Source organism: Rhinolophus sinicus, chromosome 9, assembly GCF_057876585.1.
Source record: "Rhinolophus sinicus isolate RSI-liver-muscle chromosome 9, RSI-T2T, whole genome shotgun sequence".
Lineage (NCBI taxonomy): Eukaryota > Metazoa > Chordata > Mammalia > Chiroptera > Rhinolophidae > Rhinolophus > Rhinolophus sinicus.
In genome coordinates, this window is record NC_142509.1 from 27,332,763 (window position 1) to 27,358,874 (window position 26,112).

Consider the following 26,112-nt stretch of genomic DNA (forward strand, 5'->3'; position numbering starts at 1 on the left):
CTGATGACCAGTCTGAATCTCCCTGAGAGTTTAACAACCACTTCAAGGGAGAGATAGACCAACCTATCCACACCCATAGCTACTTTCACCTCCTTATCTTCAATTTCCATAACAGAAAACATTAAGTTTGCCTCCCTTCATTCGTGAAATAAATATTTCAGCTTTTTAAAATTCTTTTATTAAGAAGTCACATAAATAAATTACATTGAGAGACTATTATATGCAAGGCACACATGAAAAAATTCCAAGGTAAGAGATGGTAAGCATCATTTACTGAGGGCTCTCTTCTTAAAAGACAAAGACTAGTTTCTGTCAGTTTCTCTTCCTTCCATTTAAAGCACTACAAAATATTCTCCAGCCTACCACCCATCTCTGATTTCTGTGATGCCCATCTTTTTTTTTCTCATTTTTTAACATCTGTGAAATCAGGAGTATCCTACAATTGATAGTACATCATCATTTAATTGCCCAAGCTTTTTTCTTTTTTAGTGGCTATCCAGTTATCCATTTTGGCAATGAATTCCACATTAGCTTGCCTCATTTAACTCTTTCATGCATTTATGAATCATCTCCTCCACGGGACAGTAAATTCTAGGAGGGCAGTTTTGTCATTTCACCCATTTTATTTTCTGCAGAGCATAGTATAGTACTTTGCAGTTAATAAAGTTAATTTGGAAAAAGAAGGAAAGATAGTCCATCCTCTGTCATTTAAATGATATTCAAGACTAACCTATGGATTTATTTATTCACTTTTCAGCATTTCACAAATTTTTTAAACAACAAAAAATGTAAAGAATTTTATGCGAGCACTTAGATGTCTACTACCTAAAACCTACAATTAACATTTTACTCTATTTGTTTAATCATATATCTATCTATCCATATGGATTTGTTTTAAGTTTAAGCAATGACTAAAAGTATCAAAAAATTGAGGAGTGGGTTCTGCCATTCTTGATACTTGGACTCTGTGTCTCAAATCCCACAGTGCTATAAAGGATTACATGAAAGACTGGAAGCTAAGCTCACTGGTTAATGGTTCTACCTTGCCTGACTTTGCTAGGTTCTGAGCTCATATGCGTTTACAATGTCATCTGCAAAATAACCAAATGTAAATCTTTAAAGAGATTAAATGTTAAGCACATGCAATTTAGCCATTTAACGATGAATCATACACAACACAAATAAGCCCAAATAGAGATAAGTGACAAGAATCTAGGTCTCTTACCTTGCATAATCAACAGGAGTTTTACCATTGGAATCTTGTGTGCCTGGGTCTGCTCCATATACTGCCAATAATTCTGCCTGTAAAATCTGCCCTGCTTTGGAGGCAACATGGAGTGGGGTATTTCCTTTTTCCTAAGGATCATTAATAGAAAGTAGACCAAAAAAGAAAGAAGAAAAAAACAAGCAAAGAAAATAAACAAAAGACTACATGAACACAACCCACTCAGTTTCAAATTAATATGTGGATAATCCCTGCTTTCTTACGGGATGGAAAAAGCTGGCTTGTGCTCCTAAAGATAACAGCCTCAAACAGGTTTCAAGATTCCCTGTTCTCACGCTTGAATGGAGTTGCTGAAAAACACAAACAAAAAAGTATATTGTGAAAAGTGTGAAGAGTGATATCCTAGAGCAGCTGGCAGACCATTTTAATGCATTATTTTAGTAACACATAATCTTTCTTTAGGTAAGTAAGTCAGATGAAGCAATCTCTCCCTTGTTGGTCACAACCAGCCTTGGGCACTAAGGCAGGGTCAGGCCCATTTTATGGATAAGGAAACTGAACCTGCCCAAACGCAGGACCTATCTAAGTAGCACAATTAGACCTTGAGGGAGAGGCAGGATAAGGAGGTGGCTGAGGTTGGCTCTGAACTCTAACAGACCTGAATTTCAAACCATACACCCTTCAAGCTGTGTGACCTCGAGGGAGTTCTTTAAGCCATCTGAACCTCACTTTCCTCATCTCTAAAATGGGGATGATAATGACAACTATTCACAGGGTTACTATAAGGAGTCAATGATATAATAAAGTGCCTAGCATGGAGCCTGGTACATAGAAAATGCACCAAGTATACAGCTGCTACTACGACTATTATTATTTGTTGTTGTTGTTGAACCTAGGGCTTTAGGACTTCATATCCTCCACTGTGCAAACTGCGGGGTTCTGCCTTGTACCGCACCCTCTCCACACCGCTACTCTTGGCCTTGTGTCCAATGCTTTAATGAAGTCTTTCCGGGTGGGAAATAGGCCTGTGGTATACCAAACTCTGTACCACTGCAGAAACGTGATTATATATTCAGAAGATGAGCTGCCTTCCTTCAAGTTTAACCTAGAATTGTAGAAAATGCAATAACCCTCTCCACAGGAATGAAGAAATCTACCCTAACATCTGTATCTAAGTCTTCCTTTAAGTTTATTTATTTTATTTTTTAAAAATGTGGTAAAAAACACGTACTACATCTTATTAATTAACAGAAGTAACAAGAACGGAAATAACAAGAAACAAAGAAATATACATTTCTACGCCAAGTTTCAAATTCTGAACTGTGAGTGCCCATGCTGTGTGAGCATTTGCCAAAGGCAGTGCTTTGAACATAAAGATGCATATTTCTTGGAGCATCTTTCAAAAACATGCAAAGGCCCACATAAAAAAAAACCATCTACTCATTTTACAAATATAATAAACCATCCCATGTACTACAGCTTTGAGTCACACCCTGCTTCCTGAAGATCCTACTCAGTATGCAATCTAGAAACCTGAAGAAACCCCACAAACTTTCTAGTCCCTTCTAGAAACAAACCCTGAGATGGCTCCTATTTCAAAATTAAATAAACAGAAAAACGTACAGAATGTAATTTTCAAACCATATCTGAAAAACACAAATAGTTTTCTAGATATTTATTTTCCCTCTTTGCCCACACCTCTACTAACATGAATGGCTGCCATGTGAAGTAAGGTTCGAGACAAAACCAATTGCAAAAAAAACAAAACAAAACAAAACAAAACAAAAATGCTGTTACGATTTAGTGAATAGAAAGCAGTTTTTGTTTTGTTTTTCTTTTCTTCCTTTGAAAGTTTTTTTTCCAAACAAAACAATATGCGGTTTCATCCAGCAATTTTAGAGATTTTCAAACGTGTGACCCACCTTACTAAGATCTTTGGCAGTGACACTATCGTCATCCCGGCAGGGCAAGCGATGGACAAATGCTAACATCTGATACTTGGCTCTGATGAATTCTGCTTTATTAGGACTGGTTGGAAAACAAAAAGAAAACAGTTCACTTGCAGTTCAGATACAACATTCCCCATTCTTTAGAGTGTAAAAAGAAGAGGAAGTGACCCACATCCCCCATTCAAGAATAAAATGAACAATACTGAAAAAGTTTCAGCAGTGGGTAAGACCTGAAGTCTGAAAACATGTATTAGTCATTATAATGCCCAGAACTGCAGAATACCAGCTTGGTACAGCATCTTTCTTCTCTGTGTAATTTTCTTAACTGACCTAGCAACGTTGTGAGGAAGGAGCATTTCATCCCATCTTATATTTGAGGCATCAGGCAGCGTGGAGCCCAAAGCCTAGATTTCTGGTCTGACAGCCTCTTGTTTGAATGCCTAAGATTAAATCTGATTACATCAACAACTTCCAAGTCTTAGTCTCAAACTGGAGAAACCACTGACTTGTGCTGGGGAACCATGCAAAAGAGATGGTCCGGTGCCCAGCCTTGTTCTGCATTTCCAATAGAAACCAGCTCAATGAACAATTGGGGTAACCACCTCCTGTGCTGCCCTTGTGGAGGCTGGTCAAAAACAGCTGCACTCCTTTCAGTGGGCCCCATGTGTTATAAAGAAATAAAGGTATTTATAAACATTCCACTCACTGTACTTTATCCTGTGGATTAGCTTTACGTCTTCCGCTCATAAGAGAGGCAGGGTCCAGCAAAGAATGCTCCCATATAGAATTAGCACCATTGTTATACAAGGTTTCAACCATCTAAAACCAAGCAGTATAAAATCATATTTTAATGTCTTTCCACAAATATTCAGTGGGAATCAGTAACTGAGCTAGGAAAACCAAGCCCCATTATAAACACTAGCCTAACTGGGATATCACGCACATCAATTTCTGATTTTAGAATGAGAAAGATGAACCTGTACCGAGAATTCAGGTTTGACTAGTAGGACAGCTAAATACCTACATGGGTTTGAATATATTGTGCTTATAGATTATGAAGGAAGAATACTTCGACACTTTAGGGCAGGGTTTCCCAAGACTGATTATCCAAATACTATTTGTAAGATTCTTGACAATCCATGCACTATCCACTTAATATTTTTCTTTAAAAACACTCACTTTTAAAAAAAACTTTTACTAGCAATTATGGTTTTTATGTGCTAGTTATAGTTTTCTTATATATATTAAAATAATGCAACCACTAAAATAAATATTTGAGTATTATCTACATCTGTCTTGAGTACTACTCACTGGTGGTTCATGTGCCATTCTTTGGGAATTGTTATTTTAGGGTCAACCCTGGCATTTTAAACTACTCATCTCTGGACTTGATTCATATCCTATAATAAAATCTGTAAACACAGACTTGAGAGCAGTAAACACCCACTTTCACATGAGAATGAGCTATTAGAAATCTGTGAGCAAAAGTTAGTAATAAAGCAAATCTCCCAATTTCATTTCAAAGCATGACTTCTGACATGGCCCCATCTGTTTTTTACATTAGTGGAGATAGTGTCACATCAGAAACCCAAACCCACTTGCTCTGGTCCCTTGGTCCATATAGACATGTTGAAGGGATGTGTCGTGCAGCTGCCACAGATTTAGTAAAATATGTACTCAAGACAAATGAAGGAGAAACACATGCTTAATTCTTAGTTCCAACAGAACTTGAAGAATGTGTATCCCAAAATAGAAGTAAAGGTGACATGACATTGAACCCCAAATAAAACAACCCACTTAACACCTAGCAGAGTGTTAGGCAATCAATCAAAAGATATTAATTGAATTTGGTCTCTAACTAGTAACAAGAACTTTAAGAAAACTTAAATCAGATGTTTCAGAAACTTCTGAGAATTCCCAGTTCATGCTTCTATCAAAGCAGGAAAAAATGTTCTAAAAATATTAGCAAATACTCAGGAATAAGTACATTAATGAACAAGCTTCTAAGGCAGTAGCTTTCAGAAACATTCATCGTGGTATGTGGAAAAGATAGACTGTTTGAAAACAATTTCTGGAGACATTCTAGAAAGTCAGCATTGAAACAGTACCAAGAAATTTTAATGACTATTTATGTATCTGTCTTTCTATAATTGATCTATTGGGACAAGATTTACATTAGGAAGGAACAAAATCTTAAATGATGACTTCAATACACACACACACACACACACAGACACACACACACACACAGACACACACACACAGACACACACACAGCACTGTTGGGCACAGAACCTCTATTCAGTTATGACTCAAACATTTTTGTACGATTTAAGTAGAGTAGGAGAAATTTTAGTTGCTAAAACAATGAGCCCTAAAAACTTAAATTACAAACCATAAGAAGAATTCTCATCCTTTACCTGAAGCAATGTTGGAGGCCACGGTGTGTGTTTAAGATGCCTTACTTGAGAGATATGGCGCCCTAGACTCCGATGGACACTGCAGCACTCGTCACATATAAAAGTTCCCCTATTTACTGATGCCCAGGAAGGATCTGGAAGGAAGAATGAAATCTCAGAGGCGAGGATACAAGTTGGATATTTTACTTCCAGATGGCAAAAGATGACTGAAGCATAGTTCAAAAAAAAAAAAAAAAAGGACATGTTTGCTGTTTTAGTATTAGTAGGCTACCATCAACATATCAAGCCGGTGAGTTTGTCTGATGATCCCACCTATCCTGGCTGACTGGGTACAATGTTCATTGAAACCAAAACATGAGTTGAAATCCTAACTAAGCAGTTAGCTACTTTCTGGTTCATGGCCACAGTATGAAACTCTAATGGGATCTACCATCTCAGATATATGTTCCTTCATTCAACATGAAAGAAGCAAATTGAGAGAATACAGATGAATCATTTTAAAGCCATCTCCACAAACGGCAAGGTAATATAATTGTGACAGTGAATAATCCACACAGCACTTTCTGAGGAGTGAAAAGACTGCTACAAATCTACGTGACTATCTGCTTAGCAGAAAACTGCGAGTGACAAAACTATAAAACTGTTCAGCTGCAATGGTTCTGGGGACGGACTGGGAAACCTCGCCCTCTCCACTGGGGGATGTTCTAGGATATTCATTAGTTGTTTTAAATAAAACTACTGAGTCCATCTTGCAACTGATCTGAAAGAACAGATCTATAATAACAGCAGCTTCACAGAAGCTGAGCTGTAAAATAAAAACAAGTAATATTTTTGGAGTGTGTATAATACTTTTTTTCCCATGAAGTCCCACAGAACTTCATAAGACATCCATTGAAACAAAGAATAATTCACACTGGGGAAGGAAACTGAATATTTAGAAGCCAAAAAAAAAAAGACCTACATTTCATCAGACTCACAATGGGGGTGACAATAGGTGCTACTCAAGCTGCGTGATCTAAAGGTTGTATTTAAAAATTCTTCAAGGTCCACAAAAATTTTTAAAATGCATGTGTACCATCTTTACCATTTTTAACAGTTTATTCAAACCCTTCCCAACCATAAAATGAAAAGTTATGGGATTGCAATCAAAGACAAATCCTAGGCGTCCGAGAGTGTGGTGGTTAAGAAGATTGGCTTTAGAGACAAGCAGTCCAGGGTTTGAACCCCAACTCTCCCACTTCTCGGACAGTGATTTCAGGCAAGTTATTTTTTTGAGCAAGTTATCCTCACCGCAGATCAATAAGAATACATCTCAGGGTAATGAGAATATAAAAAGTGAGTAAAGTTGCTTGCACATAGTAAGTACTCAGAAATGTTATCTGTTACAGATTAATTTCTAAGGATCATTCAGATATTTTCAAGAGCCCACTAAAAAGTGACCACTGGAAAAAGTTTTTGATTGTTAATACTTAAAATGTTGAATGTTTCACATGAACACTATATTACTATAGTGAAAATCTCAGCAGTTTTCAGGTAATTAAACACAGAGTAGGATATATTTAAATTGAACTAGATTCATTTTTTTTAAGTGAAATATTTACTAAGATGTGATCATGGTTAAATGTTTGTCATGAAATAAAACAGAAACAAAATAATTCAATGAAGTACAACTCTGTCAGTACTACTACATCCTTCTAAAAAGCAAAGATTGGCTTGTACATAACTGTTCTAAAGAATCTTACTTTGTGTCCTATATATATCAGAGTAGGGTACATTGGCATATAATGTAAAAAGAAAAGTCTACATATAAATAATGCAGCCAACTATCCAAGTGTCATATCAACTAAAACACCAAATAAACCTTGAACTGTGAAAAAATAAACAAATAAAAAGCAAAGATCGGAAACATCAAGATGAAGGATACCTACAATGATACATAACATTACTTTTTGCAGTATGGTACCACTACTAATGACCAAAAAACAAAAACAAACCAGACTATTTTGAATCACAGCTTTAGTTTTCACATATCACTCAGATGATTCACAATGTTCTTGGAGGAAATTAAACAGGAACAAGACAGCAAGCATTTAACACACATTAAGCAAGGTTCTCAATTAATCACTTTAACATCATGGATCAGAATCCCATGGAACAAATATTAGAATGTTAACAACACAGTAAAATGCAAATCGAGTTTGTATGAATGATGTTGGGTGAGCACTCCCGTTTATCTGAATGTTTAATGCCAGGGATACTTAACCTGGGCCCCAGGAATACAATAAATGGGTTTTAAAAATGTCTGTGACCCCACTGAGAAATCTTAACATAAATTCCGTATGAAAGAGTAAGTACACATGCATTTTCTGGGGAGAGGACCTCAGCATTCATCAGACTCTCTAAAAGGTCCTTAATCCTAAAGGTAACTCTTTCACTAGGGCTTTGCAGAAAAAGCAGCATAAATTCCTAGCTGTTCAAGTTCACAGAACATTTCAAGGTAAACTAATTATACTCAAAACAGGAAGGAAGTGACTCAAGTCTCTGTAGATTAGGCATATGAGACAACTAAAATGATACAGTGGAAGAGAAAATGTTCTGAAATGCATAAAACACCGCCGAAGTGCCAGGTAGTATTTAGGCCACAGTTTTCCCTTGCCCCAGATATCATCCATTAAGCAGTAAAGAATACGATTTCCAAGAGGAAGTTTGAAGCTAGACTCACATGAATCAAACACACACAGACAGCTCAACTGAGAACAGGCAAGAAAATAAGGAAGTGGAACAAATAACGTTTTTAGAGAAAACGATGGAGTGTGTATAACCCACACTCAGTTGGTTTATAAAACTCCTCTTTCTAAACTCCTGCGCCCTTCTCTCTATCTTCAAAGGAAACTGGTAACCCCACTGGCACGATACAGGCCATGAAATAACCACATAAGGTTTGAGTTATCATAGTACTATTTAAAATCAGTCCACTTCCATATGACAAGACGAAGTTTAGCACAGTTGCAAAAACACGGCTGCTCAATGATTTCATTAAGATTGTTTATTGGTCGCTGTGGTGCCAAGAAAGCCATCTTACCTTTGAATTACTTCAAATTCAAAGCAGATAAATCTAAACACCGAAAAACAGCAGAGACCTGTCAATTCAATTCCAATTGTTAAGATGGACCTGAACTCTTAAATCTGAAAATTTTGCATGGGAGGATTGGTTTTAACCTTTCAATGCCCCCATATGCCTAGACTGCCTGAATGCCCAAATATGTCTATTTGCCAAAGATTTTGTATTTGTTTCTTCGTTTTGTAAGTTGTAATTAATGCACGATTCAGAAATTCAACTGTAGCTTTAAGGGGCTGCAAAGATTCTGTACTAAAGAACACAATACGAGAAAAAAAAAAATACTGAGATGAGATGATCCTAAGAATATTCATTCCATCTTCCTAACCACTAAGTGTGGTACTCCCCACCATCCACACTGGAAAAATGAGGAAATCAAGGCTCGGCCAAACGAAGTCATCAGCCCAAGGTCACCCAGTGGCAAAATGTAGTTTGAATTCACGCCGTTCAGATCGCCGAACTTGAGACATACATTGCACAAAAAAGCAGCACAGATCCCGAAGTGCCGGCTGCGTTTGCAAGACCCGCGACATCCTGGCGATTCTCCCCCGCGGAGTGGGAGCCCGAATGTCAGGAGTGAGGAAATTATCTACGGGTCCTTTGGCGCATCTGCGTGGAGGGAAGCGGCGAAAGCCGCCCACTCCGGGCAGGGCCCCCTCGCGGAGCGGGGCTCCAGGTAGCGGTGGGGGAGAGAGGAGGGTGACACCTGCAGCCTCTGGGGGCCGCAGTCAGGAGGACGCTTGCATTTTACTTCTGTAATTGACCTTCCCGCGGATTGCCCAAGCCTCTTCCTGTTGAAGTGGCCCCAGCCCGGAGCCCGCCGCCACCCAACTCGGCCTGGGACAGAGGAGACCACAGGGAAGAGAGGGACGAGAGGTACCGGAGGGCGGCGGCCCCCTGTCCGCCCGGCTCTGACAGGCCCGGACGGCTCCTGTCCCAAAGCCGCCCCGATTCCTTCTTGTCGCGACCTCGGGCATGGGGTGTGGGGCTTCGCCGCCGGGACCCGCCCGACCCAAGGGGGCGGTCCCCGGGCAGGGGTCCGGGTCAGGAGAGCTGAGGAGAGCGGGCCCGGCCAGTGCGACTCACCCGGCCCGTTGCAGTCAGCGCACACGTCGCTGCTCCGGAGCCGCTTCGACATGGCTCCCACCTCCTACCTGCCGGGTACCTGGGGCCCCGGGACAGCGAAGGCGACAGTGGCGGCGGCGGCGGCAGCGCTTCCGCTCTAACGGGTCCTCTCCGCGGGGCTGGCGGCGGCGCCTCTCCCTTCAGCGCCTCGCAGCCGGGGCGCAGCACGCACGCGCGGGGAGGCGCCTTTCGGCGTCCGGCAGTCATGTGACCGGAAAGGTACCGCTGCCTTATCTCCATCTTGAGTGAGGGCAGATATGTGCCCCAACATCTTATGTCATACTTATCAATCTAGAGTTTGGGTTTCCCTCCCTAGAAGAGATTCGCTTTGTCCCAACACTGATTAATACCAGCGCAAGCAGCAAAATCTAATGACCAGACTACGCAGTCACAACATGACTGAGGCAATTAATACTCAAGTCACACAGTATAATTTTGGCCAAGTTAATTCATGTATTCATTCCTTTATTCAACAAATGTTTATTGAGCACCTGCTATGTTCCACACACTGTTCCAGGCACTAGAGAAACAGCAGTGAACAAAGAGAGAAAAATCCTGTCCTTCTGGAGCCTACATTCTACTGCAATAGACCTACAATAAAATAAGTAAAATAAAAATATGTTAGATGCTTCTTTAGGCTGCAGTTTTAGTATCATCTGCAAAATGGAGATGTGTTATCTACCTCTACCCCTCAATTTGCTTTTGTATGGCCTGCTTCCTAAGAATGATTTTCACAATTTCAAAGGTTTGTGAAGAAGAAAAATAGGAAGAGAAAGAGGAAGAAGAATATTCAACAAAACTCATATATGACCTGCAAAGCTAAATATTTACTATCTAGATAAGGACAAATGGAATAATTTACAGAAAGGTGTGGTGTGCCTGTTTCAGAGTAAGTCCTCAATAATAACAGCTCCTGTTATTATTGGTATTTGGTATTACTATTATTTTATAATCACTTTTTTTGAGAATAGGAATAGATAAGATAGAGTAATTTATAGGACGTTTGTGAGATAAATACAATGAGATTAGTTTAATCAGTGTGAAGGAGAGAAGAGATGTGGTCCTAATGCGAATGAATATTTATTGTGTGTGTGATGTGTGTCAACCCAGCATAAAAGAGTCAGGAGGCTTTGACTACAAATACACGACAAAGATTTATTCAAACGTATTAGGATTTGCAAATTGAAAATACTACCAGATAACACCCATAGTGTTCTGAAGAGAAAAGTTCATGGTTCTTATAAAAAAAAAATACATTCTTGCGAAGAATAAGTCCTGCATTCTTAGCTTCTGGATTGGTCTGAGATGGTGCTCTTCCATATGTTAGGTGGTCTGGATAATGGTTGTCAGGAGGTCTGGACATGTGAACATTCTTTCCTTCGTCCTTCAGAGGATTATCTATGCATAACTGAAAAGTTCAACGGTTTAAGTCCTTAGGTAAGTTAAAGTAAAATAAAATCTATTCCTTATGAGTCAGCTCACATGGTCCAAACCAATTTTGTCAGCTTGACTATACAGACTCCACTTTAAGTCAGCTTAGTTATACTGATTTCATCTTGTTTTCTTCACTTATTCTTCATATGTAAACACAACTATGAGCTCCATTCAGCAAATATTGGATGCGCATTATGGGCTAGGTACTGTTTTGACTTTTGGTACTCTGGTAAGCAGCCTTTGTGGAGCTTTCCAACCAATGAATAAGAGATGTTCAATAACCAAGAGACAATGACGAGGAAGAAGATTCAGTTGCACAAGACTCCTGAGAGGATAGAAAGTCCTGGAAGAGGTCTCAGAAGCTCTGGTCTTTTGTCCATCTCTCCATTTTGATAAACATGTGGTGTGGGCATAACCACGTAATTCCCACACATCCACAGAGCGTCTGGGTGCCATCCCCATGCTCCTGCATCCTATTTTGGTTTGCAGACTCACAAATCTGCTGGACTCAGCATGTGTAGAGAATGGATTAATCCAGGGTTCTTGAGCAGCTGTTGTTGCAGGCATCTGAAAAGCTGGATGTGCACAAGCAAGGAAGGCAGAGGGTAAGCTTTCAGGAGGCATTAAATAACTTCACCCAGCTATGTGGTCTAGTTGTAGACAAGTGTGCAGAAAGCTCAGGCTGGTGAGTAGCTGTAAATTGACTTGGTTCTTCATTGAATCAAGGAGCTATCGAGTCTTAGGTTGAAACTCAAAGAATGAGCTTTATACTTGTAGGCTGTGGTCAAGTCTGGGTATTGTCTATTAGTCCTTTCAGCCATAACCAAAATTCAAGTGGTTAGCTTTGAAAATAAATGACACTCATATGTGGAATAAACCACCACCATAAGTAACTGAATCATAACCTATTTTGGAGTTCAGCTAGAACAGTGGTTCTCAACTGGGGATGATTTTTCTCCTCTAGGAGACAACTGGCAATGTCTGTAGACATTTTTTGGGTAGGGCTACTGGCATCCAGTGGGTAGAAAGGCCAGGGATGCTGCTCAATGTCCTACAAAGCACAGGACAACCCCCCTAGAAATAATTATCTGCTTCAAAATGCCCTTCCTTGAGAAACCATGAGAAAGAACTACCTCCATATAATGCAAATATTTAATGCCACTTCGCCAGGGTTTATAGTCCCTCTTATAAAAATTGTTTGGTGTTGCCCATTTCCAAAATGGCTTCTGACCCATCATGGAAGCCTCTGCCCAGGTCCAAAAAGGCTGCAAGGGAGTCAGTAGCTGGAATGGTTTTGCCCAGGCCTTGTTGTCACCCCCTGACCGCAGAGCCGTTGGAAGAGGCCCAGTTGTGGACAGAACCATATGAGGTTAGTGGAGCAGGGGAACGGGTCTGGTGACGGTAGACTGAGTTTTCCCTGTTCAGATCCTGGGTTAAAGGAGATAATTTTAGCTCTTTTCTGGTCGATTACACTGTGTCTCCCAGTGTGGAATTGGAGGTGGGTGGGATTGGGCGGACCCCGCGCCAGGTGGCTGGCCTTGTCTCCTCCCCGCCGCGGCGTGTAGTGGTTCGCTCCCGGCACTTCCCTGTTTGGGGCAGTTCCGCCGGCAGAAGTCGGTTCGGTAGCTGTCAGCGCCGGCGGGAGCGCGGCGGGGCGCGGCGGGGCGCAGGGTGGGCGCGGCCGACCGAGTCCCCGAACCAGCCCGCGGACCCCCGACTCCCACACACCCCGCACGTGGCCCATTAGGCCGCTCGGCCGCGTTCTGCGCCCCTCGCTCGTTCGCCGTGCTCTTGCGCTCGCCGGCGGCCGGGAGGGCGGGTGCCGGAGACCCCGCGGGGGCTGAGGCTTGGCAAGCGGGCGGTGAGGGCCCGGCTGCGGCCTCCTCGCCATGTCCGCGGTCCGCGACGCCAGTGGCCACTTCCCTTTGCACCTCCTGGTCTGGAACAACGACTACCGGCAGCTGGAGAAGGAGTTGCGGGGCCAGGTGAGGGGCGGGGCGGGGCGGGGGTCCCGCCCGGGTGAGGGAGGAGGGGAAATCCCAGGTCGGTTCGCCTCCCTGAGCCCATCTGCCTCCCTGTCTCCTCGGCGCTCCGCTGACCCCTTCAATTCTGCAGTCTTGGGCCAGTACGAATAATGGGACATAGATGAAGTGCTTACTGTGTGCCAGGCCCTGTGCGGAGGGCCTTATTACATTATCTCTTTTTGCCTTGCCAACAATCTTAGGAGATAGTAGTGTTATTATTGCATTTGATAGAAAAGGAAACTGAGTCGCTCAGAGGTGAGGTGCCTTGTGCAAGGTTGCCCACTTATTAAATACCAAGTTGGGGTTTTAACTGTGGCCGGCTTGTTCCAGAGTGCACCGTCTTCACCAGTTAGGTTCCACTGCCTCTCCCGAGAGGTAAGAACAACACACACCTCTCACCCCGTGCACCCTTTTTGTAAGGCAGGTCTTGGTTGCGTTCGGAGTCCAGGTCCTAACTTGTCCTGTGACCTTGGGCAAGGCATTTTCCCTCTCTGGCCTGGGGAGGCAGACGCATAGGTACCAAAGTTTGAGAATCACTTGGTCCCCTGGATCCTTAAAATCCCTTTCTGTTCTAAAATGCTTTGATTCCTTGTCTTTTATGTATTGCCATCTCTGTAAAGCAGTGGTTCTCTGTGGGAGGTGATGTTGACTCCTCGCCCCTCCAAATGGTAATGCATGTAGACAATTTTGGTTGTTACGAGTGGGGAGTGGATGCTCCTGGGATCTAGTGGTAGAGGCGAGGGATGCTGCTCAACATTCTCCAATGTGCAAGGCAGCCCCCCACAACCAAGAATTATCTGCCCCCAAATGTCAGTGTTTTACTTAAGAAACCCTGCTTTAAAGGCATCTCAACAATTCTGGGAGTGATTGGCCCTTCCAGTTACAAGCTAACAGACTTAGCAGTTAGGATGAGGATTTGTAGTTAATTGATATAATTGTTCTTGTTGACGGCATTTTATCCAGTGTGCTGAAGTTCTGGTTTTTTCAATGGCTCAAAATGGACACTCTAATTGTCAAGAAATTTTAGAGGGAAAAGGGAGCATTGGCTTTCTTTTGTTTGGCGAACATTGAGCAAAGTCAGCGTCATCCTGTTTGATGAAAGGTTACTACTAAGCGTGTTCGTACACCTTGCCATGTTGCTGTTAAATCTGTTGAGCACCCACTGGAAGTCAGAAGTCGCTCTTTTTTCATTTAAATCCCCCATCCAGCGAGAATAAACTTTTATTGTCAGAGTCATTGGTCTTAATTAGATCGTGCCCCCAGAGTAAAGGATTCAGCATTAGGCACCCTAGTATTCCTGATGATTTAATTCCCTTTCTGTTACTAGACATGGCTCAGAGGGAGGCCATCATTTTGCTCTTAACTCTAAGTCTCACTCACCTTGGACGTTTGGACAGTCCTGGTTTTCAGGTCTGCTGCTTTTTGCATCTGCACTTCCTCAGTATCAGGCCACCCAGCTTCTTGCGAAATATCAAGATTAAAGTACAAAGTACAGAACTGACATCCCATTTGATAGGGAGGTTCATCTTCATCATTAAACCACACACTCTTTCAATACTGATTTCTGAAAACAGCGGGTTTCCTAGTTATTGGAGGTGAAGAAAAGAGTTTAAATGAAATGCAGTTTTTCTTCATAGAAAAGCTTATTTGATAAGAATGAAGGCTTGGTTTAGATTCCAAAATGTGGCATAGTTGAATGATCTCTTTTTTTCTGCAAGCTGTGATAAAAGTGTTCATTGAAAGTTCTCAGTGCCTTTTACCTTGAAAAACATTAAGGACACTTGTGATTAGAGAATTATAATTTTGCAGCAGATTTTTCTAAAGTAAATCGGTTCTTAATGCTTTGAACTGTCAAGGAGGAATAGTCATACTTGCTATTATTTGGTTTTGACTTGGTTATTGGTTATCACTGTAGATCATTTCACAGTATACCTGTTCCTTTTGGGAAAGAGATAGTTGAAATGTATTCATAAAGAACATCTTGACCATGGAAGCTTGACTGTCATGACCATGCAGTCCAATTTCAATCTGTAACATTGAGCCGGCTGGTTTTAAGGGCTACCTACACTGAGGGGCTCCTACTCTGCTGTTACTGTCTTGCAATTCGTAATTATTTTTTTGAATCAGGTGCCTTGCATTTTCATTTTTCACTGGGCCCTGCAAATTATATAACTGGTTCAGGGTCAAGAGGTTGATAACTGATACCATTAAAATACGTGGCAGAAAATATTTTGTCGCTTTCCTATTTATTGAGATCCTCTGTTGGTTATGAAATAGCTACCTACTTCTATAAGTTGGAGGCAGTTGGGTTAATGGCTAGTACTAATGCTGATTAAGTTGTTTGAATAGGTGTGGTATTTTCCCTTGCTGAATTGTTTTATCACTTGTAAAAATGAGGCGAGTAACACTGGAAGCTTACTATTTTGCCAGGCGCTGTGCTGAAATTTTTATGTGCAGTTTTAGATTTAATTCTCACACCAATCCTCTGAGTGTATGCTGTTACGATTCCCATTTTACAGGTTAGGCAACTGAGGTGGAGAGGCCCAGTTGCACACTTAGCCAGTGGCTGAAGCAGGATGTGAACCCAGAAAGTTGAACTCTGTCCTATTCCTATATTCTTAACCCTTCCACTCTGCTGCTTTCAGTAAAAGTGCCTCCATTTCAGGATTGTGGAAAATAAGGCAGAGAACCGATCTGAAAATGCAGGCACATAGTTAACGGGTGCAATACTATTTACCATAGTTGCTGCTGTTATTATTATGATCGCGCGTATTTAGCTTTTCTTTTATGTATGTTCCAGTTTTTCTACAAGGAATACAGATTGATTGTGTAATTAAAAACAAACAATTCCAACTTACCCCAGTAATAAAACCAGCTGTTTCACTTAATGTTTTGCTTGCCAGTAAGTTTCGGCTGTCCATTCCTTCATTCTTTCCAACCCACGAGTCTGACTTAAGCAGGCATCCTGGTAGCTGTAAGAATTTTATTTTGTTCTAGGAACAGCAGCACAGAAGGAATCAAGTTCATCCAGATGAAGCGGATAAGTCCCTGTTTCTGAGTGTGTGTGAGTCAGCTCTCCCCTCCCCTCCCTTTTGCTAATGGCTGGAGTTGGCTGTTTATGTAACTTTGTCAACTGTGATTGTTTCTAGCCTTCAACTTTTGCTCAACAGAGGCATTTTATTAAGTGCCTCTTAACCCATCAGCTCTAATGTCTTTACTATTCAGTGGGGCCTTGAAGTTGGTCGGTACAATTGAAATGATTTGCGTTATGGTTATGCCATTTGTCATTTAGTGAGAGAGGTCTGTTAAACATCGTTAGCCTTCTTACCCATGCCGAGAGAATGAATGAAATCTTAAGGGGACAAACGCAAAGGTCAGTCAATGCACCTTAGAGAAGGGAGGGAAAATCCTGGGACTGAGAGGGGTACAGAGTGGCAGTCCCCGCTTAGAGACTGGCAGGTGAAAGCACAAAACGCAGGCAAGAGGAAGAGGGTCTAGGCAGCAGCAATACTCGGAGCCCGACAGGGAACCACCCTGGGGTGCTCACCCCAGCCTGCAGCAAGGCTGGGTGAGGCCACTGGGCACACGTTCAAGTCAGTGCCTGTTGGCTGGAGGCCTGCCATGAGCCAGGGGCCAGCATCCCAGATAAGAGCCTGGAGCCAACTCTCAGGTGCTCCCCCTCGGCCCTCAGCGGCTCAGGCTCACCTACGGAGCCGGGCCTGTAGAGACCTTTCCCCCTCTGACTTGGAGTGGGGGAACCAGTTCAGGCCACAGCCACAGAGGACCAAGGCAGTCTGAGAATGCACAGGAAGGAGGGTGATTGCCCGAGGGCCCCTCAAGAGGTAACAGTGGTAGTTTATGGAGCACTTACTTCATGCTAGGTCCCAGCTCACTGGAGGGTTGAGTAATTCACCTGAGGCTAGTGAGGGACCTGGCCAAGTGGGCCTGTTGTCTGTCTCTACATCTTGCACTCAAAGTTCAGCCTTTTCCTGCCTCCAAGGACAGCACGATGGGAAAGGAGGCTTTGAGCAAGAAAAGTTGGTGGGCTTAAATTAGCAACGAGGAAGGAGAAGTGAGAAATCTCATTTCTTTTTTGGGGGGAGGCACTAGTATAGTTAAAAGGTGTGGGTACTTTTAATGTGGAACAGCTCATGACTGAAGAAACAAAAAAAAATGATCAGCCTCAAAAGTGAATTCCAGTGAAATTCTGAAAACTCTTGCTTACTGAACTAATATCGTTCGTTGAAGCCCCTAAGCCCTACTATTAACTAATGAAATTTGAACAGATCCTTTTTAGGAAGAAAGTGACAGCTTATATGAAACTCCACAGTGTGGGTGCATGATAATAAGAGCGAATTCTTAGTGCTTACTATGGGCTTAGGCATTGTACTTTGACCCTTGTAAGAACTCTGTAAGGTAGGTTTTTTTCACTGCTCTCATTTTACAAGGGAGCAAACTGAAGCTCAAGAGAAATTCAGTAACTCATCAGACAGTATATAGATGATACGTTGGTTTTATGTATTACATAAAACACATGTATACATTGGCTTTTTAAAAATATCTTTATTGAGATATAATTAACTTATCATACAATTCATCCATTAAAGTATATTATTCAGTGGTTTTTGGTATATTCACTGAGTTGTGCAACAATCGTCACCATTCAATTCCAGGACATTTTTATTAACCCTTATACCCCTTAGTTACTCCCCATTTCCCCCAACCCCTTCAGCCCCAGGCAACCGTTAATCTACTTGTTGTCTCAGTAGATTTGCTTATTCTGGACATTTCTTGTAAATGGAATCGGACAATATGTGGCCTTTTGTGTCTGGCTTCTTAACATGATGTTTTTCAAGTTCATCCATGTTGTGGCATCTGTCAGCATTTCATTCCTTTTTATGGTTGAATAATATCCCATTGCATATATATATATATATATATATATATATATATATATATATACACACACACATACATATATATACACACATTTTGTTTATCCATTTACCAGTTGACGGACATTTGTTTTTTCCCTGCTTTTTGGCTGTTATGAATAACATTGCTATGCACATTTGTGTACACGTTTTTGTATGGTTGTATGTTTTTATTTTTCTTAGGTAAATACCTATGAGAGGAATGAGCTGGGAAGTTTTCCTTCCTCTTTTTTTATTCTTTTTTTCTTAATGGAAGAGTTTGTGAAGAATTGACATGAATTCTTTGAAAATTTGGTAGAATTCACCAGGGAAGTAATCTGGGCCTGAGTTTTTGTCCTGGAACATTTTACAATTACCTATTCAATATCTTTGTTATAAATTTATTCAGATTTTTATTTTTCTTAAGTCAGTTTAGTTAGTTTGTCTGTTTAGGAATATGTGCGTTTCATCTAAGTTCTCTAAATAATGCACATACAGTTGTTCATAGTATTCCTTTATAATACTTTTTATTTCTGTAGGGTTGGTAGTAATATCCCCGCTTTCATTTCTGATTTTTGTGACTTGAGTCTTCTCGCTTTTCTTTCTTGGTCAGTCAAGCTGAAAGTTTGTCAATTTCGTTGCTATTTTCCAAGAACCAACTTTTGGTTTTGCTGATTTTTCTCTATTGATTTTTACATCCTCTATCTCACTAATTTCCACTCTACTCCTTATTCATCCAATGTTTTTAATTACATTGTCACCATAACATAACATTCTTACTCTCTTCTTTCAAATGAGAAAGAGAGGCACAGGAGGCTCAGAAGAGTTACAATTAGCCATGCAAAGTGTATGGCTGTGGCTCATATACATATAGTTTTCCCTGTTGTCCAAATTAGAAAAAAGTCAACAACTTAATGTACTTGGGTTTGGCTTTAAACATCATATCTAATGGTTGCCCATGAGCTTGAGTGTTAATCCTTAGTCTGAGATGTTCTGAGGTGTGAATTGCCGTAAGTAGTTTCCCCTTTTGTGTGGTAAATATTGTTAAGCCTCTCCTTTACATCAGGCTGTATGCTAAACCTGGCACCTTCCCTGTAATTTGGGCTTGTTAGGTAAGAAGACAGTTTATATAACAGATGTGTAAGAAGATAATAAATTTGCTGATTATTTCTTTCTTACTAAACTTCAACTAAGTTCATAGTTTTTAGTCATATTACTGTAAAACAAAACAAAACGAAACAATGATTTAATGCAAATTAGAGACTAGAGTGGCAGAAGAAATATTAAGACCTAGATCCTACCCTTTGGAATTCTCCATCTCTTTGGTGAGATGGACAGCCATACCCTTGAGAAAAGTCAGGGAATTCTGGGAGGTGGTGTGGGCCCTGTTCGAGGAGATATATTGGTATTTCAGTGCCTGAGAGAACACTAAGGCCTGGGATTGGTCCAGGAGGACGTGTGTTCACTTAGCAGAAATGTCTTCAATCACTTCTTTTATTCCACAGTAACAGTTCCTCTCTTCATTGCACGATAACTGTGATACACTTAGCAAAACAGGAAGGTTCAATAACAGTTGGATAGTAGTTTACCCAGAGTAGTTTACCCTGCTTACCTTCCTTAACTGTGGCCAATAAGTGGAACATTCTGGTTCTCTTTGGAGGCTGCAGTTAATGCCTGCACAACAACTAGCATCTCAAATCAAAACAAAGCACATTTTCTAAGAAGTATTATGGCACTAAAAGTTTTTGTATTCCAAAAGTCCTGTGGCAGTTTATTGCATCCTTAGAAGAACGTGCATTCAGAGCTGTCTTTGGAAGGCTGGGCCCAGCCATTCAGACTGAGCTCGCACCAGTGCAGGTGCTGGAAGGATGGCCAGAATAGGAATGGAGAGGAAACGCTACATGGGTACGTCTAGCACAAGGAAGAAAACCCTTGAGGGGAAACAGGATTGATGGCGTATGTGTGTCCTTCCCTTTAGCTATAAATATGTCCACACACACTCTGGGTGGATCATGCTTAGTGTCTGTAGGACCCACCATGCTGCTACTTCAGGCCACTTGGAACTCAGTACACAATAACGAGAGTGGTGTTTTGGTGAGAATTCCGCTAGAGAATGTAATTTTATTCTGACCCAAATTATCTTCTGTACTTTCGGTTTTGGTTAAAGGCCTGCACTTCCTGTTGTAGCCTTGAATGCTGATATGGGCTTAAGAAATCCCCCACATCCGTGTCATGAGGGGTGGTTGCATTTCATGAGAGCCCCTCGCTTTATCTACACTTAATTTGAGTGCAGTTGAGAACTTAAAGACTGTGTTTAATGATCTGAGGCTTAGCACCAGCATGTATTTATTAGATACTTATCTGTATAGAAAAAGGAACTCAGTAACTATCATCTTTATAGCCCCCCCCAAATTCATATTTCTACCATGCCCACATGCAAGCATTCATTTTTTCATGTATTGCTGTCATTAATATGTAAATACTATTTTCTCTTTTTATACTGATACTGTCTCTCCAACACATCACCACATTTCTTATATAATACATCCAATTATATAAACGTCTGTTTATTTTACAGAATGTGGAGGCTATGGATCCCCGAGGTCGAACCTTATTGCATCTTGCTGTTTCTTTGGGACATTTGGAATCTGCTCGAGTCTTGCTCCGACATAAAGCAGATGTTACAAAAGAAAATCGTGAGGGCTGGACAGGCAAGTATACTTTTAAAAATCATTGAAAGCTTTCCATTTTGGTTACTCTTTCTGAATAAAAGACCAGTCTAATTATCACCGTCCTCAGAGTCGTCTTTATCTTAAGACTTTCTCTCTTGGGACGAGGGGCTGGGTGAGGAGATGAGAGCCCCAGATGCGGCTGGCTGATCTGTGGCACAATGGCTCGAATTGTGTCCTGGGCCAAAAGCTCTGGGTAGACTCCTCCTCTAGAAAGCAGCTCTCAGTGCAAACATTTCTCACCACACACAAGTGTGGAGGCCAGATTTCCCTTGAGGAATGTGATGGTAACTCCAGTGAATCCATCAGGATGGACACAATCAAAAAGAAATTATGCCTAGAAGTAGCCTTTTCCAGTGAAATCCTGGCATTTCACTGTGAGCTCTGTTCCTGTTGTTCAGAGTAATTTTGTGTTCCTGAGCCAGGATATACACAGGCACCAGTCCTGCCTGCCCGATCTACAAGTCACCACAGTTGTGTGATCACGTAGTTAAAGCCAGCTCTCTGAAGATGTTGTCAGGATTTCAGAGCCAGTGGTAAGAAAGAGGGTTAAGGGGAGGATGGAAAGGTTTGACCAAGAACCTAGGATGCTCAATTTCATTCTCTTTTCATTCATTTAAGAGCTAGCAATAAGAAGTCACAGTCATACATGATAACGTGGGACTGCAACCTCTCTCTCGGAAGAAAATGTTGGTCTTTGATTTATATAGATGTTTTGATTTATATAGATATTTTTCAGACTGGCTTTGGAATGTGTCAGAAAGTCTGAGAATACTAGGTGATTAAATTTCACCTTTTTGTTTTCCAGTTCTACACGAGGCCGTGAGCACTGGCGACCCCGAGATGGTGTATACAGTTCTTCAACATAGAGATTACCACAACACATCCATGGCCCTCGAAGGAGTTCCTGAGCTGCTCCAAAAAATTCTCGAGGTAGCCATAAAAATGTGGCATTGCCATCATTTGAGTTAGATGCTGACACGATAGCTGGAGACACAGGTTGACATTCTTCTGTGGCTTCCTCAAGAGTTTATGAATTGTGACTACAATATAGTGGATACTAAATAGCATTATTTCTTGCCTTGCTGCTTTGTTAAATGTGTGAGGCCCTTCACAAATTATGTTTCTAGGTCACTAGACTTACCCTTTTAAGTGCTGTTTTAAAATTAGAACTAAGACAAATGGACATTAAACAATTAATTTGTCTAGGTGCCTGATTTCTTAAAAGTAGCATCCTGAGCCTAGGTCATCTTGGGGAGATTGTGAGGGGCATCAGACGGGGATTTTCAGGGCCTGTTGAGATTCAGAGGTCTGTGGGCAACTTCTCGCCACTTCTGTCACTTCTGGCCATTAGTCTTTTGCGACTTCTAATCCATTGCCTTGATTTATTTACAGTTTTTGGCTTTGGGGCAGTTTAATCTGTCCTGTGAATTAAAGTGTATGGGCTCTGTGACAATCAGACAACTTTCTTAAATAATTGTATTTCTAGGCTCATGGATCGTTCTGGATGATGGTTGCCATTCTTTAGGTAATCTTTGTTATGCCTGCAAAAACCATCTTATTGGTCAATCATCTGTAATATTCCCAGGGCAGCAGGTGACAGGAGAATACCAGTGGTTCAATTTTCATGTCAATTTAAGCACAGAAGTGAGCTCCCCAAAATATCTCCAAAGATATTTGCTAGATAAATCAGCTTTACAACTTTAGTCAAAACACATTTCTTGAGAAAAATTAACAGTTCTGTTGAGAAAAGGAATAATTTTGCTAGAAGTAAGATAATCACTACTCGCTATCTGAGCACTCTTTTAAAAAAATATTTCTATGACACTCAAACTAAATCCTGCCTAAGATATAAATTTTCCAGGTACTACAAAGAAACCTTCCATGACATATGAAATAGTTAAATGCATTGTTTTTAAAATAAGTATGTGTTTTAGTGTACAATGATCTGATGGATTTATTGTTTTCTTATCTAACTTACTGCATGAGGAGCTAAAAACATCATTTGTCCATTTGACAAAACAGAAAATGACTTATTTAACATGGAGTCACTGCTCACTTAAAAAATTTAATGTGAAGAATTTTCTTTTTTTTTTTTTTTTACCCGTATTGATCCACAACAATAAACTACACAGAACTGTATTTTCTGCTTGAAGTTACAGACCGCCCGTAAATGAGCGGTGTGCTTAGTGGCATCAGAGGCTGTTGTTGACATTTTGTCTCCTTATCACATGCCCGCCTTTCTTATCCACTGCCCTTGGAGAGTGTCTTCGCTCTTCATTGGAATCCTGGCTGCTTTTACTCGGGGGTAGATTCTTGGTCTTCCTGTCCTGTGCTTCTGTAAAAACCATGGCCAAACCTTAGAGGTGGTAGGGAGCAGAAAAACACATGGAATTTCTAGCAAGTCTCTTCTTGGATGGTAACTGTTGAAATTGAGTAGGATGGTACTTAAGAAATGAAGTAGCTCTCCAAGAAACTTTTAACAAGAATTCATGGCCGGCCCAGTGGCCCAGGTGGGTGGGGCACCGTGTTCCTAACGCTGAGGTCGCTGGTTCGATTCCCACATGGGCCAGTGAGCTGCACCCTCTACAGCTAAGATTGTGAACAACGGCTCTCCCTGGAGCTGGGCTGCCATGAGCTGCTGGTGGCCAGCGTGAGTGGCCGGCAGTCATCGTGAGGGGCCGGCAGCTGGCGAGAGCTGCCGTGAGCTGCTATAAGCGGCCAACCGATGACCGCGACCAACTGCCTGGGGAAGGGGGGGGAGTGGCGCACAAGGCTCATAATACCAGCACGGGCCAGGGAGCTGTGTCCTATGTCCTACACAACTACACTGACAAACGACAGCTTGAACTGGAGGGTGGGGGGAAGGCGAAAGAAAGGGGGTATAAAAGGAAGAATTCATGGTAGGTCAGAAAAATCATCTTAAAACCGGGCTGATATGGTGGTGTAAAACTTCAAAAAGCCAAATTCTAAACGGTTTAAGAGGAAAGTGGGAGCGAAAGGCTTCTGTTAAGGAAAGGAAATAGCCACTTCTTGGGGAAGCGCTGTCTAGCTGCCTCTTTTGGTTTCACAGAGTGGTCTGATAAATATGAACCCTTTCCCAGAAACAAAGCCTCTTACACTCGAGTTCCCCGTAGAATAAATGGATTGACGTTTTTTCCTCTTTGCTTAGAACAGCCTGTTATCCACATTGCGTGGCTGCCCTTAAATTAAGCCCATCCTCCCAGGCTCATCTTCCTGTTACTGTTAGGGACCTGACTGAGCCCCCAAATCAGATTCAACTCTTATCCCTCGCTGACCTTGTTGCTTTCAGTTAACTTTATTAACTGTCTAGACATTTTATATCGAGATCAAATGACAGCCTGCATATAAAATAAGCATTTATTTTGACGGGTTTGCAATTTTTGTTTCTTCTCTTGTTCTCTCCCCCTCCCCCACTTTAAAAAAGCCCTATTAATCTTTACTATGTTTGTGTTTAGTTAATAGTGCCAAGGGTAATTTCTTTTAAACTTTTGTCCTTCAGACTCCGGATTTCTATGTGCAAATGAAATGGGAATTCACCAGCTGGGGTGAGTGGCTGTGGGTTTATAATTTATTTCTTTTTCCAAATTTACTTAGCCTGAATTTTGGTTCATTTTTCCTTTATAAAGTTACATGTTTTAAGTCTAGGAAATGCATAGATGAGAGTAAGGAAAAATTGTCACCGATGACCCCACTTAAGCACAACTACCATTAATGCTTTGGGTATTTTCCCGTCTTTTTCCCCCACACATAGGACTTTTTCTCCCAAGCATCCATAAATACAACATATAGACATTTTGGTCTCTTTTGTCACTTATAGCTGACATTTATCCGTATTATTGTTAAAAGGATAATATTTTAGTGAATAGATTTGCCGTAATTTAGTTACTCATTTCCTTATGTGGTTCAACTTGATTCCTTTAAACTTGTTATTCTAAGGAAGAAGAAGAGATGAATATTGGAATAGCTTGTTTTTTACAAAATGGGTGTATTTCTCCAAAATCTTATGTAAGGCAATTGACTGACAGTAGTTTTCATAGATATTCTACTTTTATTTCTTGTAGCTCAGTAACAGTAGCGCCTAACTCCGACTTTTCAGTCATTTTCACTTCCAGACTTCCCTTTCAGGCAAGACGTCATATTGTGATGAAACATTTAAGTGAAGTAAAAGTATATAAAAGAAGAGAACTTCAGATTCTTCTGTGAAACTAATGAGTTTTTCTTTATAATGCAAGAAATCACTTTGATTTCAGGTTTTGTTAAAAAGCAGCACATTTTAGACATTTGATATTTTGAAGGGTAGATAGGACTGCCCTTCATATCCGGCGGATAGGCCGCAGCCATATGGCACGAGTGGCAGATGTGAATGAGAAAGGCCAGATGGACATACCCTAACCCCCGATGCACTCGGCGAGAGGGGTTCATTTGGAGACTGAGAATACTCTTGGGAAATTCATTTAGCGTTCCCTCTGGACAAGACAGATCTGTACTTTTTCCATTTTTATTTTTTAAGACTTCTTTTATCAAAGTATGGGAGCCAAGTCCAGTTCTGTATGACGGTCACCACCTTGCCCAACCTCCTGTGCTTTCGTTCAAGTCAGAATCCTGGCTTCCAGGACCGGGGTGTTCCGCTTGGCCTAGGGTTTTTTCTCAGTCGTGTGCTTCTCTTCTCCAGTGCCCTTGGTTTCCAGAATATGTCCGAATGATGTCTGTCGCATTTGGAAAAGTGGTGCCAAACTGCGTGTGGATATCACATTGCTGGGATTTGAGAACATGAGCTGGATAAGAGGGAGGCGTAGTTTTATATTTAAGGGAGAAGGTGAGTGATGCCGTTGTAGTAACCACGGCTCATGCTGAGTCACAGAGTGATTTGTAACCATCAAAGTGCGTCCACATTCATGTGCCTTATCTGATTCTTTCTGGGATATTTTGTTGTTTGTGTTAATGATTCACCTCTCGATTCCTGTATCTTATTTGTCTATGTAGTTCTTTTGTGTGTATCATTTACCACCCAACACTGTTACCCTCTTGACACGTGTCTGTCTCACGTCCTTGAGCCTTTGAGTACAAGACTCTGCCTTGTATCTTTTTACATGCCATTTATAATCAGGCATGACCCTCCTAATGGAGGGTGAGAAATGGCATGGCTTACCT

The 26,112-nt window shown here is 41.3% G+C and overlaps 2 protein-coding genes across 11 annotated transcripts in view; one reads left to right on the top strand and one right to left on the bottom strand.

Annotated features, from left to right (window-relative positions):
• Positions 1–10,014, bottom strand: part of GIT2 (GIT ArfGAP 2) — a 44,788-nt gene extending 34,774 nt beyond the window's left edge. For 6 of the 10 annotated variants that reach the window (XM_019757458.3, XM_019757452.3, XM_074321570.2 and 3 more), the window contains exons 1-6: positions 9,799–9,990; positions 5,595–5,728; positions 3,881–3,993; positions 3,148–3,253; positions 1,489–1,575; positions 1,226–1,356 (exon numbers count right to left, since the gene is read on the bottom strand). In XM_019757458.3, coding sequence (XP_019613017.2) covers positions 1,226–1,356; positions 1,489–1,575; positions 3,148–3,253; positions 3,881–3,993; positions 5,595–5,728; positions 9,799–9,850 — 623 coding nt within the window. In that variant the 5' untranslated portion in view covers positions 9,851–9,990. Of the gene's footprint in view, positions 1–1,225; positions 1,357–1,488; positions 1,576–3,147; positions 3,254–3,880; positions 3,994–5,594; positions 5,729–9,798 lie in introns of all 10 variants that reach the window. The other 4 variants (XM_019757455.3, XM_019757451.3, XM_019757462.3 and 1 more) reach the window with 3 other exon arrangements.
• Positions 10,015–12,880: 2,866 nt separating this feature from the next.
• ANKRD13A (ankyrin repeat domain 13A) overlaps positions 12,881–26,112 on the top strand; it is a 28,569-nt gene continuing 15,337 nt past the window's right edge. The window contains exons 1-5 of the mRNA XM_019757481.3: positions 12,881–13,256; positions 20,787–20,919; positions 21,746–21,870; positions 24,461–24,506; positions 25,634–25,777. Of these exons, the coding sequence (XP_019613040.3) occupies positions 13,161–13,256; positions 20,787–20,919; positions 21,746–21,870; positions 24,461–24,506; positions 25,634–25,777 (544 nt within the window). The 5' untranslated portion in view covers positions 12,881–13,160. The remainder of the gene's footprint in view (positions 13,257–20,786; positions 20,920–21,745; positions 21,871–24,460; positions 24,507–25,633; positions 25,778–26,112) is intronic.